This window comes from Arachis duranensis, chromosome 5 (genome assembly GCF_000817695.3).
Source record: "Arachis duranensis cultivar V14167 chromosome 5, aradu.V14167.gnm2.J7QH, whole genome shotgun sequence".
NCBI lineage: Eukaryota > Viridiplantae > Streptophyta > Magnoliopsida > Fabales > Fabaceae > Arachis > Arachis duranensis.
The window spans coordinates 44,244,387-44,262,048 of NC_029776.3; the positions used below are offsets into that span (position 1 = coordinate 44,244,387).

Sequence of the window (17,662 nt, forward strand, 5' to 3'; positions counted from 1 at the left end):
TTATGTTTATGTTAACTATGAATTATTTGTTGCAGTATTTGGCTTCAAAATTTGCTGTGTATCTTAAACCATATGGAGATGGTTCGATTTGGACGATCATTGGTCCAGATTCCAATGTTGAGAAGAATGAGTTTTTTTTTCACTTACTGAAGAGTCGAGGAAGACGTACAGAATGAAAATTTGGGGTCGGGTGGAGTGAATGTTGTAGAACATGTAATTTAAAGGAGGGTGATACCATTACTTTGAAACTTAGCTCGATAGCTAACCGCCAGATAGAGTTATCGATTCAGCGTTGTTAGGCCTCCTATGTATAAGTCTATTTGATGGATATTGTAAATTATATGTTAAGTTGTCTTGAAGATATTTTATTTTTTGTTTAATGAACAAATTTATATATGTTATATATATTTTGTTTTGGTAATAGTAAGTATCCTAATGTTATTTGTTCTTAAGATAATATGTAATAGTAAACTACATCTCTATTGTACTTTTTTTTTTCTGTTCTGTTTTTTAGTGTTTAGAAATTGTTTGAATATTTTATTAACTTTTATTATCTTACAAAATATGTTATATATTTATTGACATATTGAATAATTGTTGTAATCTATTTTTTATTTTAGTCTAATAATAATTTTGTAATTATTCAAACTTAATACAACATATCTATTTGTATAGAATATATTTTAATTATATTCTTAGTATTTTTTTTAAAAAAGTTTAAATTTCGTGTATCCCGTGCATTGCACGAGTTATCACGCTAGTAATATATAATAGCAAATCAGGATGGCCGTTATAAATAGTAGACTCTACAGTCATATCACCGTTGGCAGAGTCTTCTCTTTTCTGAATTTCTCTCCCTTTGTATTTCATATTAAAGTCTTAATTAATTAATTAAAATAAAGCTATTTTGTCCTTAATATATTGAAAAAAAAAATCTTCTTCTGTATACTTATCGAAAATCATCATTAAAACATGTATATGCTTCTTAAATGGTTGGCAGCAACCAGTTAGAAAGGGTAACAAATTGTATAATAGTGGAAAATTTTTGAATCATTTATAGAATTTAAATGAAATTTAAAGTTTTAACATGAAGTTGATAGAGAAGCTAGCATGAAAGTTTGCTAAATGTGTAAACGATAAATAGTCTTAATTATAACTTTTTTATACACCCTAACTTTTATGCTGAATAAATCACTCGAGTTTATTTTATTTGTTTGGCATACATGTGATTTTCATTAACAAATAAGTATATGATGCTTTCATTTAAGAATAAGAGAATTTAGGGTTAGAATAAGCTAAGATGCAATAGTAAAATTATATTGTTGTATCAAATAAAACTTCAATATCATGACTATAGTAGATAACACTTGTTTTGGTTTATGATATCCATTATTATTTAAAAAATACTCTTGTATACTTTTAGTTTTTTGGACTGGTCTATCTGTTTAGTTTTGTTTTTTTTTTCGGACGTAAACACTGTTGAGTATCAAAATGAATTATTTTATTGTGTAATTAATAAGCCAATAAAATTTACGTTAAACTTGAATTCGTAGTTAGGTTAGTTTAAAGGGGGACAATAAAACTTTCGATAATCCTATAAATCTTTAACGAAGATCCAAGAGATATAAAAATTAGAATAAAATAATATATTTTATGTGTATATTTTGTCTTTTATTTATAATATTTGGAGAAAAATCTAAAAATAATTTAAATAAAAATATTATTCAAATTATTTTTTTTGAACCAACATATTTTGAGAAAAATTATTTTTGGACCAACCATTATTTTAGACCAAATTTAAAATCTAGACAATAATATTTTTTCATACCTTATTACTTAACCAAATAATCTAAGATTTGACGCGTACTTAGGAAAAATAGAACATGTTTTACGAGTGATCTTTGTGAGGAGAGAATTAGCCACTTACTATAAAAGTGAAAAAATATGATATTAATTGAAATAATTAAATAAAGCCTAAAATAAAAGCTTATTGGTGGCTTTTGGTATTGATATGTTCATTAACAGCGTGGTTAAACCTATGTCAGTGTGGCAGATAACTGATCTAGAAAGATTTGGCAATGATTTGACGTTGATTGCTCACCAATAATTTACGCCTGTTTTCCTTTCTGCATTCTCAAATGTGTGTGAAAACCGTATGTCCTAAGAACACTGCCACATCCCCAAAGCTTTTATTTTTATTTTAAATTAAATAATATATTAGATGGGTCCCACAGACTGCATTATTTTTCAAACTAGTTGCATGACACGTGATTGACTCTTCATGATTTCAATCTCTAAAATTTCTCCTTATATACAAGTTTTTTTGTATTTTTTATTAATTTTGTTTCTTAACAAAACAATTAAATTATATGAATTTTTTTAGTGAAGAGTGAAATTATATAGAATTAAAACGTGAAGATTGGCTTAATTTTTTAGGTGAGTATACATTGTGTCTTTATTTTTTTTATTTTTTTTATAAAAAATAATTGTCTCACTTCATCCAACTTTACTCTTCACTATAGCATTATTCATAAATTTTTAAGAAAATCTTTAAGTATACTTGAAACATCAGTATTTTAATATATATTATATTTTTTATAATTGAAATCAATGATTAAAATTATTGAAATACCGGTATACTTGATATGCTTAAAATTCTTCCAAATTTTTATACTACTAATAATATGTAAATATAATTAATTACATATAATACATATTGATGTGTGAGCATCTTTTCTATCTTTTTCTAGTGAATTTGCATCTAATTTGTTGAGTTTAATTAAGAATTAATTATATTTTAGCCACTATAGATGCTATTTTGAGTTTTGCGCAATATTGTTTATTTTAGGTAGCATTCGACTGGATTTGATGGAGTTTCTGCAGCTCAAGAATTAAAGGAGATAGCAGCGAGGAGCGACGCGTACGCGTGATTTGGAGCTTTCCATGGCGACACGTGCGCGTGACTGACGCGTACGCGTTATTTGAAGATTTGCTCCACAACGCGTGCGCGTGACCGACGCGTCCGCGTGACTCCCGAAGAAGACCAGCGAGACGTACGCGTGACATGCGCCCCGTGCAGAAACGCAGAAACGCTAAGGGGTGATTTTTGGGCCCCATTTTAGCACCCAAGTTAGGCGCGGATCCAGTGAAGCCAAGTGGTCCCCACGTTACAAGACGCAGAGTAGTTAGTAAATTCTGATTTAAATTCAAATTTGATTTTTAAATAGGAAAAGATATTATCTTAATTTAAAATATTAGATTTTAAATTAATAAGGATTAGTTATAAAAAGAGGAGACTTCACTTCTATTAGGTAGATTCCATTATGGGGATTCCATTAGGAAATTCTATAGAAATTTACATTCCGCATTCCATGATCAACTAATCCTTCATTGTTAAGGTTAGGAGCTCTGTCTATTTGTATGGATTGATTATATTGCTCTTTCTATTTTAATTTATGCATGGATTTATAATTTAAGAATTGTTTTCGCTCTTTATTTTATGAATTTGGGTGGAATGAAAGTATGACCCTCTTTCTACTTGAGTTCTTGTAAAACTTAGAAAAGCTCTTTACTTGAACAACAGCTTGAAAACAAATTTCTCCTAAATTTTAATTATCTGAATTTAACAGGATACGTGACATATAATCTTTTTTATTTTTTGGGTAATTAGAGTTTTTGTGACATATAAACTAGAAATTGATTATCACCCTCTAATTGAAATTAATTGACCAAGAAATTGGCAGTTAATGAATTTTAGAGGAGACTATGAAGGTCTAAGGAATTAGGGTCTAGTCACATATAGTTTGTCATAAATTAAATCCTACATAATTAAAATAGTTAGTAAGAAAAGTAAATCCAGAAAAATAGATAATTCTAAAGTCTTAACTGTTTCCCCATATTTGGTTCTCAACTTATTTACATACATGTCTTCCAATTTTCTTAATTACTATTGAATGCGATTAAACTCTCAAACATTATTTTCTGCTTGCCTAACTAAGCCTATCAAACACTATTGTTGCTTAATCCATCAATTCTCGTGGAATCGACCCCTTACTCACATAAGGTATTACTTGGTACAACCCAGTGCACTTGTCGATTAATTTGTGGGTTGTAAAATACCGCATCATATATCCCATATAAAATGTACACACTACGTCAATTAGATAAACATTGAGACTTAGGAGCACTTTTTTTTTTTTTCCAGAGAGACTCAAGAGTTAAGGGTGTTTTTTATTTTATCTTTTTTGGTGAAGTGATATTAGATAAGGCTCGATCCCAAAACCTCTAGACAGAGAGGAAACATATGCTATTTTAACTTCGGCTCATTAGCAAGAGTCAAGAGTTCAAACGGATAAAATTTCAATGGAAAAAAGATGGCTGGAAACCAAGACATTATTGGGTTCTAATTGGGCCAGATTTAGGGTCTTTGCCGTGCCTTCATGGGAGGTTTTCAACCCTTCGTTTTATTAAATATAGCTTTCAGTGGAGAAAATGGCACTGAACCTTGCATTTCTATCATTGATCTGCCGTATTTGAGAGAAAGATAGGTACAATGAGTCTACGTTCTATCCATTACAGTGAACATACATGATTGACAAATGGAAGAGACAAACAACGCCTTATACTATGAAAAATAGAAACTGATCATTCACCCAATTATCAGAAGATGGAGGTTAAACACTTGAAATAAGACAAGGTTCAAGTTGAAAATGAAAATCAAAGGCATAGTGTGGTCATTTCACATGCCAATTATTACCCTTGTATTAGATATTGGGGGCTACAAGTACACAATCTTACTATAAGTACACAAATTAACTGATTAAATTTTCTGAATTACCTATTCGTATCAATAACTTCCATTGTGTGCAAATCCAACCAAATAATCTAGATCTAGTTAACATTTCACTTTCTCCCGTTAAATGATATAAAATTTTTTAATGGAAAAAAAAGTACATTTCTAATTATAAGTGACCATACAGCTTTAGACATGATAATTCTTGGCTTTCAATGTCAGTGCCCCCACCAAAATGAATTTATCATATGAGCACTTTATTTTTGTTTGTGTATAACAACTTTGTCAACCAAAACTCAAATAATACAAAACCCTACCATGTTCAAGATGGTGTGACCTTGCCCCTTGGTGCTGCAATCAGAGGAAGCACGTTGCTTCTGTCCCAATATGTTGGCCATAAAGCAGCAAAAAGAAATGCGAACCACCAATCTGAATAATAAAGATGTTAAGTAAACTCATCCTTTGATCAATGGTATCATATTTTGAGCCATTAAAATAAAAATAAAAATAAAATAAAAAATACTACAAGATTGAATTAATTTTAAAATAATAAAATCTAGACGTCCGTGCTCCAATTGCACTAAAAAAAGAGTGAATTATGAACCTTGAGAATTAAAAAAAGAGTACATCAGAATCTATCACATCCAAAAACTGAAAAAGTCACTGACATTTCTAACCAAAATATTATTCTCTCCAGGTACTAGTTACCTGCAATCCATCCCATCAAGTTCATGATAACAAGATAGAATATAACTAAATACCAAAAGAAAAACAACTAAAGTAGTTCTGGCATAATAGAAGCAAACCCTATAAGGAATATACACAATGATCTAAATTGTGAATAGCAACTACTATTTTCAAACTAATGGCTGAAGTCCCACTCCAGATAATACTCCAGATAATAGAGGAGTCTCAACTTGCTGCACCAAAAAGACGCCAGTCATAAACCTTGAAGCTTGTTACAGCTAGTCTGAATACCTCGTCCATGGGGAGACATCCAGCTTGTTCAGCCGAAACAGCCGACCTGGTGCCAACTGTGCCTGCGCTTTCACTAAATGGGCTGCAAGCATAAAATAGAAGTAAATAAGTGTCTTGCATATTCATAGTTTCCACAAAATCTATGCAATACAAAATGCATATGTTAATCATTTTCTAATTTGGATTATAGTCTTAGGTCTAACATTACTAAATTCAAAATGATTAAATTTCAGTTTAACTGGCCTTTAAGTTCTAACCAGATATAGAGCTAAAATCTTAAAATGCAGTAGAATTTTCCTAAGTGATTATTGCTGTCAAAAACATTCTACATACTTTATAACAACGAGCTCATATGCAGTGACTAGTGCATCAGTATCAACTCCTTTAAGACACATATTTGCCAAATAAACCTGGGAAAAAAGAAAAGAAAAGGGATGATCCCAAGACCTATCAATGTAACAACAATGTCAAGCTAGTGCGTGAACAAAGTTAAAAGAGTTTGCCATGCAAACATAACTTACTTTAATGATATTTTGTGCTTCCCTTCCTTCATCCCTTAGAAATTGCCTATCATTAATTTTAGTGAAAGTAAGTAAGCGGTAAAAATGAATGCGATGGAGTACATTGATAGGTACAGGGCCTCTGATCAATGGGCCTTGCATAAGATTAGAGTTGGTCAGTAGAAGAGCATAAAAGCCCATTGTGGAGAGCAAGGTATCTCTTGAATATCCATAACCATTGCGTGATAAGAACAGTTTCAGAATATTATAATACTAAAGAAAACTTCTATTATTCCTAAATATAAGAATACAATGGTTAGGAATATCCAAGAGATCCTTTGCTTTGATCTCCCAAATTCTCATTTTTTTTACATTTCAGCTCTCATATTTTATCTCTCAAATGCTCTCTCTTTTATACTCTACTAACTGACTGACTCTGTAATGTGTATCCGAGGCCCATTAGTTAGAGGTTGAACACTTGGTAGAACCTAATAAGGTATCTAACATTCACGTATAAAAATCAACAAAGATAGAGACCAACCAATCAGCAATTGTCATTCCCACAAAAAGAAGCCCAACGTCTTGACAATACATGAATCCATAAAACAAATTTACAAGCTTAGATTTTAAGAGTATTCGGTAACAACAAAGTGATTAACATAAATTCAAATAACTAAAGCATGCTTCAGCTGTAAATCAGTCCTCATAGGTCATAACATCAACATATAGGACATGATATCACAACTAATTTTAAAGAAATAGGCAGGGAAACATGCTCATAATACCGCAAAACTTTAAAAGTGTGTTTGACTGTTTGCGGGGGTTGAATAATTGAAGGGTTGGATTGCCAGCAAGAAGCCAAAGTTTAAATGGGAGACACAATTTACCTCAAAATGGAAATAGAACAAGGCTTGAGCCAACAACTACTCGGGTAATCAGATAATATCTTGATTACAAAATACTAAACAGGTGGTTAGTTCAATAAAATTTTGCATCTATAACCTATATTTGCTCTTCAATATTTGAGAATGCCTAATACTAGTGTGCATCAGAAGGCACTTATCTGGATTATTGTGTATATATAACGTGGAAGCCAGAGAAGTCTAATAGTAATGCGAATATATAACGTGCATTAATCCTTAGGTAATATGACCAGGAAATGATGGAGTAAACACAATGGTAATGTAAAAACAAGTATAGAAACTTTACCATTTGACCTACTGCAGTTGTTACAACAGCAGGTGTGTTAATGTACATCAAATCTGGCATTTCAAGAACTCCAGACTGTTCAATAACCTGAAATAATTTCAGGAGAAGTATGATCAAAGCATACAACAAATTTCTGCAACAAATATTCCATTTAATGAACTAAAATAAAGGGAAGTCATTTTGTCTGATTGTGTTGAAAGATAATACTTGCCAACACACACAGTGATTGAAGTAGAGGCAGAGTTATAGCTCCATTAAATCATACGAATCACCCATTGAAAGAATAAAAAGAGAATATGCAATGTTATACTAAGTAGAAATAAGCAATAGAATCTGCTAATCAGTGACAGTTAAATCTAGGAGTGTACACGGAAAGTTGGACTGGGTGAAACCATGTTTGTCTTAACCCAAACCCGGCCCTAAATATTTACTGGTCTATTTTTTATACCCTAACCTGGCCCTAGACCCGATGAATCTCATCACTTTTGGGCCACAACTAGGGTCTAAACCGGATGAAAACCAGGTTTCTAATGACTACGTGAAGCCAAATAGATATTTTAATACTTGTGATAGGCATGGTAGCCTTGAGTCCTTGACCCAGTCATCAACCATAACTTTCCAGCCACAACGTTAAACCAATATTTTCATAATTTTCACAATGTTGAATCCCTTTCCTGATTTCATAATTTTCATTAAATGACATTTCATCAAGTATAACAAACTCAGCAACCAATTTCTTACAATCTTCCAAGCTATACCCTTTAAAGACTTTGTCAGCTTCCCCTTCTTCAACATTTTAGGCATATAACCATAAAGTGTCCCTTTTTCCTTACTTTTGTAAATATCCACTTATGATCAGCTTTCAAGTGCTTATTTAGAGAATTTGTACCATGTTTAGTTGGATGACAACTATATATTTTACAACAATGATTACATTTAGTCTTGTGTTGTCCCTTAGTCTCAGCCAATGGAAGCCCAGTAAAATGTTGCCAAATATAAGATTTTTTCCCCTTATGAAGAAACTCTTGACCCTCGTTGTCTTCATCGTTGTTTTCTTCATCAACTTGGGGTGCAGCAGGAGGAGCTGTGGCAGCAACAGTGGCAGGAGATGTGGCAGGGACAGCGACATGTTCAGGGTCCACTTCCATTGCTTTGTTTTCCTCCTTGATTTGTGGAGCAATCCAATTAACTTCTCCTCCTCCCATTAATCTTTATCTAATGGTAAGCAAAACAAAAACAAGGAATAACCAGACCAATTAACTACTGAGAAGTTAACATAATTATGCTAATAACAACAATTAATCAGACCAAATAACAACTGAATAATCCAGCATCAAGCATAATAATGCTAATATCAACAATCAACACTTCAAACAAATAACTCTAAAATTAACATATAAATCAGAATAGACCATATTTTAAAAATTTAACATATTAATCAACGTTTCAAATCAACATTGACATTTTAAAAATTACAACAAATTAAAATTTATAATCAAGCCAGACCTTAATTTAAATTTTCAAACAATTTTTTGAAAAAGGCACTGAAGAAGGCCAAAATGGTGAAATGGTTGGGATTGGCACACTGTTGAATGTAGCGTAACCTAGGTTGGAAAAGAGGGATTTCAGAATACTCAAAATCTGACAATCCATGTCAATGTAAATACTTAGAGTGGAAGTTATGCAACGAAGCCAGCTAAGCACTCTCTTATGAGTTAGGACTCCAATAATATGGCAAAACAATTAAGAAAAAATTCACAATGCATTCAAACTCCCAGCACCATCCACACACTAGAATAATGCACTTTACTTAAATGCATAGGATGAACATAACAGAATCCAATTTCCACAAACCAATTACATTTTCCCACTCCATTAATCCTATACCATAAAAGACAGAATGAAATAATGGCTTACCACACTTCCTTCAGCATCGTGCCCGTTAGCAAGGTCTTGGAAAAGCCAAACAGAACTTCTAAAAGCTCAAAGATCAAGCTCTCCTAACGAGTAGGGTCAGCAAAAACCTAAAATCCAAGGTGCATAAACAAATTAGTAAAGAACTAGAATACTAGAATAGACAGCGTAATCAAAAGAGAAAGCAAGACAGACCAGGAAACCCCTGCAAAACGCCGTTCTCGGCCACACAATACGCCGGGGACGAATTGATTCATGGGTCACACGTGTTGCCTGGAGTTAAGGCCCGTGACCGCTTCTCTCCTCCTTTTTAACCGATCTAGACTCTTCTCCTCCACATTTCTCTTCATTTGCTCCCTTCTCCTTTTGATTTCTCTTCGTTTCAAGATGGGTTGTAACGGTGAGTTCAAGTTTATAAATGCATATATTATTAATAAGATTATGCTACAAGTATGAGCGTTCCAGTAGCCAAGTCTACTTACGGTATAATTCTAACAACAAAAGTGTTACGGCCCGGCCCAAAGACCCGACGGGTCGGCCCTGGCCCGAGCTCCACCCGACCCGGCTCCGCGCCCTTCCAACGACCCGGACACGCGTCTTGTACGACCCACACGCGGCTGCAGGACACTGTCCTTGGGAATATGGGCCTGTCTTCACAAGGGGCCCACAGCTGACATGTATATAAGGGGAAGATTGGCTCTTCCCCCGAGGTACGTCACCTTTCTACATCATTTTCCTCCGCCTGCACACTAGCTGACTTGAGCGTCGGAGTGTCTTTGCAGGTGGCCCTCCCCCTCATCCTCTCACCAGGACAAGTGCTCGGCTGCTCGTGAAGTCTGCAACCAGCGCGATCAAGGTCAGGGCATTCTCACTCTTTCACCCGCGAACCCTACCTCTCCGGAACCCGACAACCGAACAAAAAGTCATGCGTGTGTCATTGCTTCTTCATTCTGCGATCTTTCCAAGCACATAAATTTTTACATATAATTACATATAGTAAAAATCTTATTGATATAATATAGAAATTTGTGTACATAACATCAAAATTTTTATCTATTGCATAAAATTTTTTACACATTACAAATATATTTTATTAGTTAGATAAGTTAATGGTAATTTTTTAAAAATTTTTATATTGTATATTAAAATTTTTGTACTGCAAATTAAAATTTTTGTGTTTTAATTTTTTAAATATATACAAAAAAAATGAAGAAGACATTGACGAAAATAATGATAACGGGAAAAAATGAGGAGGAAAAGAAATCAAATAAAAAGAAGATTAGAAGACATTCAAAAAAAAGAAAAAAAAAAGAGAAAAAAATGCGCATATCTAATTTAATTAAAACTTAACTGATAAAATTATTTAACAACATAACTTTATTGAATATCGTTGTTAGTTAGTTGTATAATTTGTTTTAACTTTTTATTTTAATCTGAGCTTAAAATAATGCATATGAACTTATGAAGCCGTTGCTTGCAGCAGTCATTGATTTAGTAGGGGGTGTGAGTTGTATAGTATTCGTGGGTTATTGAAAATGCATATTATTACGAGAAATATTAGGTAACTAATTTTTAATTAATATTAATTAATTTTTTAAAATTATTTTATTTATTTTAAATTCTAGATTTTATGTCATAAATTGTTAATTTTATATTCAATACAAGAGGTCATTAGAGAGGTGGTAGGATGGATCGGGGACTCATTGGTCGAGGTAATGATACTGTTGGATCTTCGGAGCGGTGAAGGGTGGTATCTGCAAAGACAATTTGATACTCAAGTTAGAATGGATCTAAGAGATATAGGTGAGGGTTAGAAATGTGTGACGTAATTAAGGGAGCCCTCAGCTCCTTTATATAAGGGATAAGTATGATTTTGGTTCCTAACGTAGAGGCCGAAAATTTATTTTGTTTCCAACCTTTTTTTCGCTACAAAATGGTCCCCAAGGTTTAAATTTGTTTTAAAACCGTCATTCGAACTAAAATGCCCATATCCCTTCTTCCCCAAAATCATGCAAAGCACCAGCAGAAACACAAGTATAAGCACCACCACTACTACCACACCCACCACCACCCACCACCTACCACCACCACCACCACCATCATCATCATCATCATCATCATCATCATGGATAATGGAATCATAAGAACTCAGAACCAGAACCAGAACCACCACCACCCCCACCCACTACCACTCCATCACCATCTGCATCACACCAACCAAAACTCAGAAAATCAACATCATCATCGTCATCCTCATCAGAACCCAGAACTTATATCCAGAATTCAAACTCAGAAAAACAAGAACTCAACTTAGAAAATCATCATCATCATCAAGAACCCAAAACTCAAACTCAAAAAAACAAGAACTCTACTAAAAAAATCATCATCATCATCAGAACCTATAACTCAGAATCTAGAACTCAAACTCAGAAAAAGAACCCATAACTCAAACTCAAAAAACAAGAACCCAAAACTCATAAAATAATCATCATCGTCATCATCATCGTCATCATCATTAGAGTTCTGGAGGAGGCAAGGGCGACGATGAGGTCACGGCGGCGACGACGAGGGCGAGGCGACGACGTCGGCGAGGGCGAGGAGGAGGAGCCGAAACGGCTTGACCCTTGCGGTGACTATATTTGTATTTAAAAACGTTTCAATTTTTTTGTTAGTTTAAACACTATTAAAACTACTAAAGATAATAAAAATACATAATTAAATACATAATATCTTGTCACAATGATGACAAATTTATTAGTCCAAAGTAATTACAATATTTTTGTCTATTTCAAAATAAATAATAAAAAATTTAATAAAAGAAGATGAGATACTTATATTTATTCTTTATGCATAAGTACCATTATATATAATTACTCATGATTCATACTAGGGACGTCAATGGGGACAAACCCGTCTCCGATTTCCAAAATACCTCCATCCCCACCTGTCGTGGGGATAACCGAGCCTCATTCCTCATTCCTCATTCTTCATTTCCTATTTTCCATTTTTCAGCAGTATTCCACAGGTAAGGGTGACAATAGGTAGGATAAAGTAGGATTTGGATCAAACTCTAATCCTATTCGCGAGTTAAGATTTTTATATAAATCCAATCCTATCCTATTCGCGGGTTGAGAATATCTCAACTCTAACCCTATCCGTTTTTATCCCGTGGATACCTGATCAGACCGACAAGTTACCAAAAAGGAGCAACATTATTATATAACTTGATGATAATTTAAAATAAAAACCTTTATATAAAAAATATATTAAATTATTAATTAATTATCTTCTTTTAGTGGTTAAGAATTTTTTGCATTTAATGAAAGGTCTTTGATTTAACATCTACTTGTGTTACGGCCCGGCCCAAACACCCGACGGGTCGGCCCTGGCCCGAGCTCCACCCGACCCGGCTCCGCGCCCTTCCAACGACCCGGACACGCGTCTTGTACGACCCACACGCGGCTGCAGGACACTGTCCTTGGGAATATGGGCCTGTCTTCACAAGGGGCCCACAGCTGACATGTATATAAGGGGAAGATTGGCTCTTCCCCCGAGGTACGTCACCTTTCTACATCATTTTCCTCCGCCTGCACACTAGCTGACTTGAGCGTCGGAGTGTCTTTGCAGGTGGCCCTCCCCCTCATCCTCTCACCAGGGCAAGTGCTCGACAGCTCGTGAAGTCTGCGACCAGCGCGATCAAGGTCAGGGCGTTCTCACTCTTTCACCCGTGAATCCTACCTGTCTGGAACCCGACAACAGCACATTGGCGCCATCTGTGGGGAACCTCCTGCCTAAATGGAAGTCGTGCTGGGTCCCGGTGACCAAGCTCGAGCAGCCGGAGCGGAGGGGGCAGCCTCCGTCGCCTCACTGAGGGGGCGGCGGAGGTCCCCCCAACAACACACGAGAACACGACCCTTCGGGGGAACGGGTGGCGATAGCGCCATAATAATGCAGGAGCTACGCCACAGAGTCTACCGATCCCAGCTTTACCCCATCTCCTGGGAGCGAGGAGGATAACTCTCACCGAAGCCGCCAGCGGCGTACATCCGCTTCCCGGACGGAAGCGGAGAGCACGCGGGAGGAGTCACCCATAATAAGAAGGCGAAACGACAGGATCATCTACTCTCGAGGCGGACCAACCCGCCGAGCGGCAAGAGGCCACGAGGACGGGGAAGGGAGATCCGAGAGAACACGGCAACCCGTCATAATGGGTGTCACCCCGTTCCACCGATCCATCCTCGAAGTCCGGTTGCCGAAACACTTCGACAAACCAACGGACATGAGGTATGACGGAACTCAAGACCCTCTAGAACACCTCACGGCCTTCGAGGCCAGGATGAATCTAGAGGGAGTAGGGGACGAAGTAAGATGCCGCGCCTTCCCGGTAACTCTAGCAGGACCAGCGATCAGATGGTTTAACGGCCTCCCTCAAGGCTCCATCTACAATTTCTCAGACATCAGCCGTGCATTCCTGGCCCAATTTACAACGCGAATAGCAAAGGCCAAGCATCCTATCAACCTTCTAGGGGTAACCCAAAGACAAGGAGAGCCGACCAGGAGGTACTTGGATCGGTTCAACGACGAATGCTTGGAAATCGACGGCTTAACCGACTCGGTGGCCAGTCTCTGCCTGACAAACGGCCTCCTCAACGAGAACTTCCGAAAACACCTTACCACGAAACCGGTTTGGACAATGCATGAAATCCAGACGGTGGCCAAAGAGTACATAAACGACGAGGAAGTCAGCCGGGTCGTGGCCGCCAATAAGCGGCAATCCGGTTACAACCAGGCTCGGCAGCCAGGCGACGGCGAAAGAGCAAAAGAAAAAGCCAGGGACGAGGCATCAAACAAGGCACCTAGACCGTTCCCTCGGGTCGGAAAATTTACTAACTACACTCCACTCACTCTCCCCATCGTGGAAGTTTATCAGCAAATAGCTGAGAAGGGAATCCTTCCGAAGCCCCGACCACTCAAGGACCGTACGGGAGGAAACAAGAACCTTTATTGCGATTACCACAAGGGTTACGGCCATCAAACGCAGGACTGTTTCGACCTAAAAGATGCATTGGAACAGGCAATAAGGGAAGGAAAGCTAGCTGCGTTCTCCCATCTCATCAGGGAGCCGAGGAGACGTTATCGCGATCAAGACGAGGAAGGCAAGACCCGTTCGGCCAAGCGGCGACAAGAACCCGAGGACAGAGACCACGGCCTCACTGTGATAAACGTGGTAACGGCAAAAAACGCTGCGCCAAAATCCAGGTCGGCACACAAGAAAGACGCTAAGGTCCTGACGATCTCGTCCCCGCCGGCGCAGGGCTCTAAAAAACCTCCATCCATTTCTTTCGGCCCCGAAGACCAATGGTTCAGCGACGCCCCGGAAAACCCCCCCATGGTCATAACGGCCAGAGTGGGAACCGGCCTCGTCAAACGGATCCTTGTCGACACGGGAGCTGATTCAAATATCATGTTCCGCAACGTGTTCGACGCACTAGGGCTAAAGGATGCCGACCTGACGACTCACCAGCACGGTGGGTTATCGGGTTAGGCGACCACTTCATCAAACCTGACGGAGTCATATCCCTACCAATCTCAGTGGGGCAAGCCCAAGGCCGAAGATCGGCGATGGCCGAGTTCGTAATCCTCCGAGATTCCACAGCCTACAACATCATCTTGGGAAGAAAAACAATCAACGATTTTGAAGCCATAATCAACACCAAGCTGCTAGTTATGAAGTTCGTTACCGATGATGGATCCATAGGGACCATAAGAGGAGACCTCACCTCGAGACGGCGGTCGCTTGTGACAACGCCAGCCTTTCCCTTCAAAAGAAGTCCAAGGAAGCATCCGGCGTGTTCCTAGCCGACCTTGATGCCAGAGTAGAGGACAAGCCGAGGCCAGAACCGGAAGGGGACCTGGAGAAGTTTAGAATCGGTGACGAAGAGGAAAAGTTCACATTCGTTAACAAGAACCTCCCACATGAGCTGAAGGAACCTTTGATTGAAATGATAAGGGCCAATAGGGACTTGTTCGCCTGGACACCAGCCGACATGCCGGGCATAGATCCAAAAATCATCTCACATCATCTAGCCGTCAAGGCGGAAGCACGCCCAGTGGCTCAACGAAGGAGAAAGATGTCGGCGGAGAGAGCAGAGGAGGTAGCCAAGCAAACGGCCAGCCTCCTAGGAGTAGGCTTCATACGGGAAGTGGACTACTCGACATGGCTCTCGAATGTGGTATTGGTGAGAAAACACAACGGCAGGTGGAGAATGTGCGTGGACTACTCTGACCTTAACAAAGCATGCCCCAAAGATTGCTTCCCCCTCCCCAACATAGATGCACTCGTCGACGCCGCGGCGGGATATCGGTATCTAAGTTTCATGGACGCCTACTCCGGTTACAATCAGATACCGATGCACCGTCCCGACGAAGACAAGACGGCGTTCATAACGCCAGGAGGAACTTTCTGCTATAAGGTAATGCCATTCGGCTTAAAAAATGCGGGGGCAACATATCAAAGGCTGATGAACAGGATATTCCACGACCTCATAGGGAAAACAGTTGAAGTTTACGTGGAAGACATCCTGGCAAAAACAACACGACCTGACGACCTCTTGAACGACCTGGCAAGCGTATTCGCGTCCCTCCGTCAACACGGTATGAGGCTGAACCCCCTCAAGTGCGCCTTCGCCATGGAAGCCGGCAAGTTCCTGGGATTTATGATAACTCAGAGAGGGGTAGAAGCTAACCCGGAGAAATGCCAGGCAATACTCCAGATGAAGAGCTCGGGTTGCATCAAGGACGTCCAGAGGTTGGCAGGACGGTTGACCTCATTATCCCGGTTTCTCGGAGCTTCGGCGACAAAAGCCCTACCATTCTTTAACCTCATGAAGAAAGGGATGGCGTTTGAGTGGACACCCGCGTGTGAAGAAGCCTTTCAGCACTTCAAGGAAATTCTGGCGGCACCCCCCGTTCTCGGGAAGCCAAAGGACGGGGAACCACTATACCTATACCTCGCTATAACAAGCGAAGCCCTGGCCGCAGTTCTGGTACGGGAGGACGGGAGAGCTCAACAGCCAGTCTATTTCATAAGCAGGGCCCTGCAAGGGGCAGAATTAAGATATAGCAAATTGGAAAAGCTAGCCTTGGCACTCCTAACTTCCTCGAGAAGGTTAAAACAGTACTTCCAGAGTCACCAAGTTGTCGTCAGAACGGACCAAGGGATCCGGCAAGTTCTCCAAAAACCCGATCTGGCGGGAAGAATGATGACTTGGTCCATCGAACTCTCCCAATACGACATACGGTACGAACCCCGGCAAGCCATCAAGGCGCAGGCCATGGCGGATTTCTTAGTTGAAGTAACGGGAGACCCAAGCGAAGAGGTGGGTACACGGTGGAAGCTCCATGTGGACGGAGCCTCCAACAGACCTTCGGAGGTGCCGGGGTCATCCTGGAAAGCCCGATTGGGGTTGTATACGAACAGTCGATCAGATTCGAGTTTCCCATCTCGAACAACCAGGTAGAATATGAAGCCCTTATAGGAGGCTTAACCCTAGCGGCAGAAGTCGGCGCAAGAAGACTGGAAATATGCAGCGATTCCCAAGTCGTCACTTCCCAAGTAAACGGCAGCTACCAAGCCAAAGACCCCTTGCTACAGAAGTACTTGGAAAAGGTTAAAAGCTTGAGCCAAAAGTTCGAAGAGGTCACGGTCCACCACGTACCTAGAGAAAGGAACACACGGGCAGACCTCCTATCAAAGTTGGCCAGCATAAAGCCAGGGGAAGGGAACCGGTCTCTCATCCAAGGCATGGCAAGAGAACCGGCAATCACATTGCACATGACAACCCTAGGTCTTTCCTGGCTAGACCCCATCACCAACTTCCTAGAACACGGCAAACTCCCTAGCGATGAAAAGGATGCGGCAAAACTAAGGAGGGAAGCGGCCAAATACGCCGTCATCCAAGGACAGCTGTTCAGGAAGGGGCTCAACCAGCCCCTACTGAAGTGCCTACGCCCCGACCAGATGGACTACGTCCTCAGAGAAGTCCATGAGGGCTGCTGTGGGCACCACATCGGAGGTAAGGCCTTAGCAAGGAAGCTAATCCGAGCCGGATATTACTGGCCGTCGATGATGACGGATTCCAAGGAGTTTGTCAAAAAATGCGTAAAGTGCCAACAGAATGCCAACTTTGCCAGGGCGCCGGCCTCCGAGTTAAGCTTGCTAACGACCTCCCGACCATTTTCTCAATGGGGAGTCGACCTCCTAGGGCCC

General features: G+C 39.1%; 1 protein-coding gene and 1 pseudogene across 1 annotated transcript; one reads left to right on the top strand and one right to left on the bottom strand.

The window, feature by feature from the left end:
* Positions 1–5,367: 5,367 nt before the first annotated feature.
* LOC107489248 (uncharacterized) lies at positions 5,368–9,821 on the bottom strand (annotated as a pseudogene).
* Positions 9,822–13,600: 3,779 nt separating this feature from the next.
* On the top strand, positions 13,601–14,938 carry LOC107489245 (uncharacterized). The gene has a single exon (XM_016110006.1). It carries the CDS (start codon positions 13,601–13,603, stop codon positions 14,936–14,938), a length of 1,338 nt encoding a protein of 445 aa, XP_015965492.1.
* Positions 14,939–17,662: the final 2,724 nt, after the last annotated feature.

What these genes read in the sequence shown, in the direction of transcription:
- LOC107489245 (XM_016110006.1), top strand. Translation starts at nt 13,601, where the DNA reads ATGGGTGTCACCCCGTTCCACCGATCCATCCTCGAAGTCCGGTTGCCG.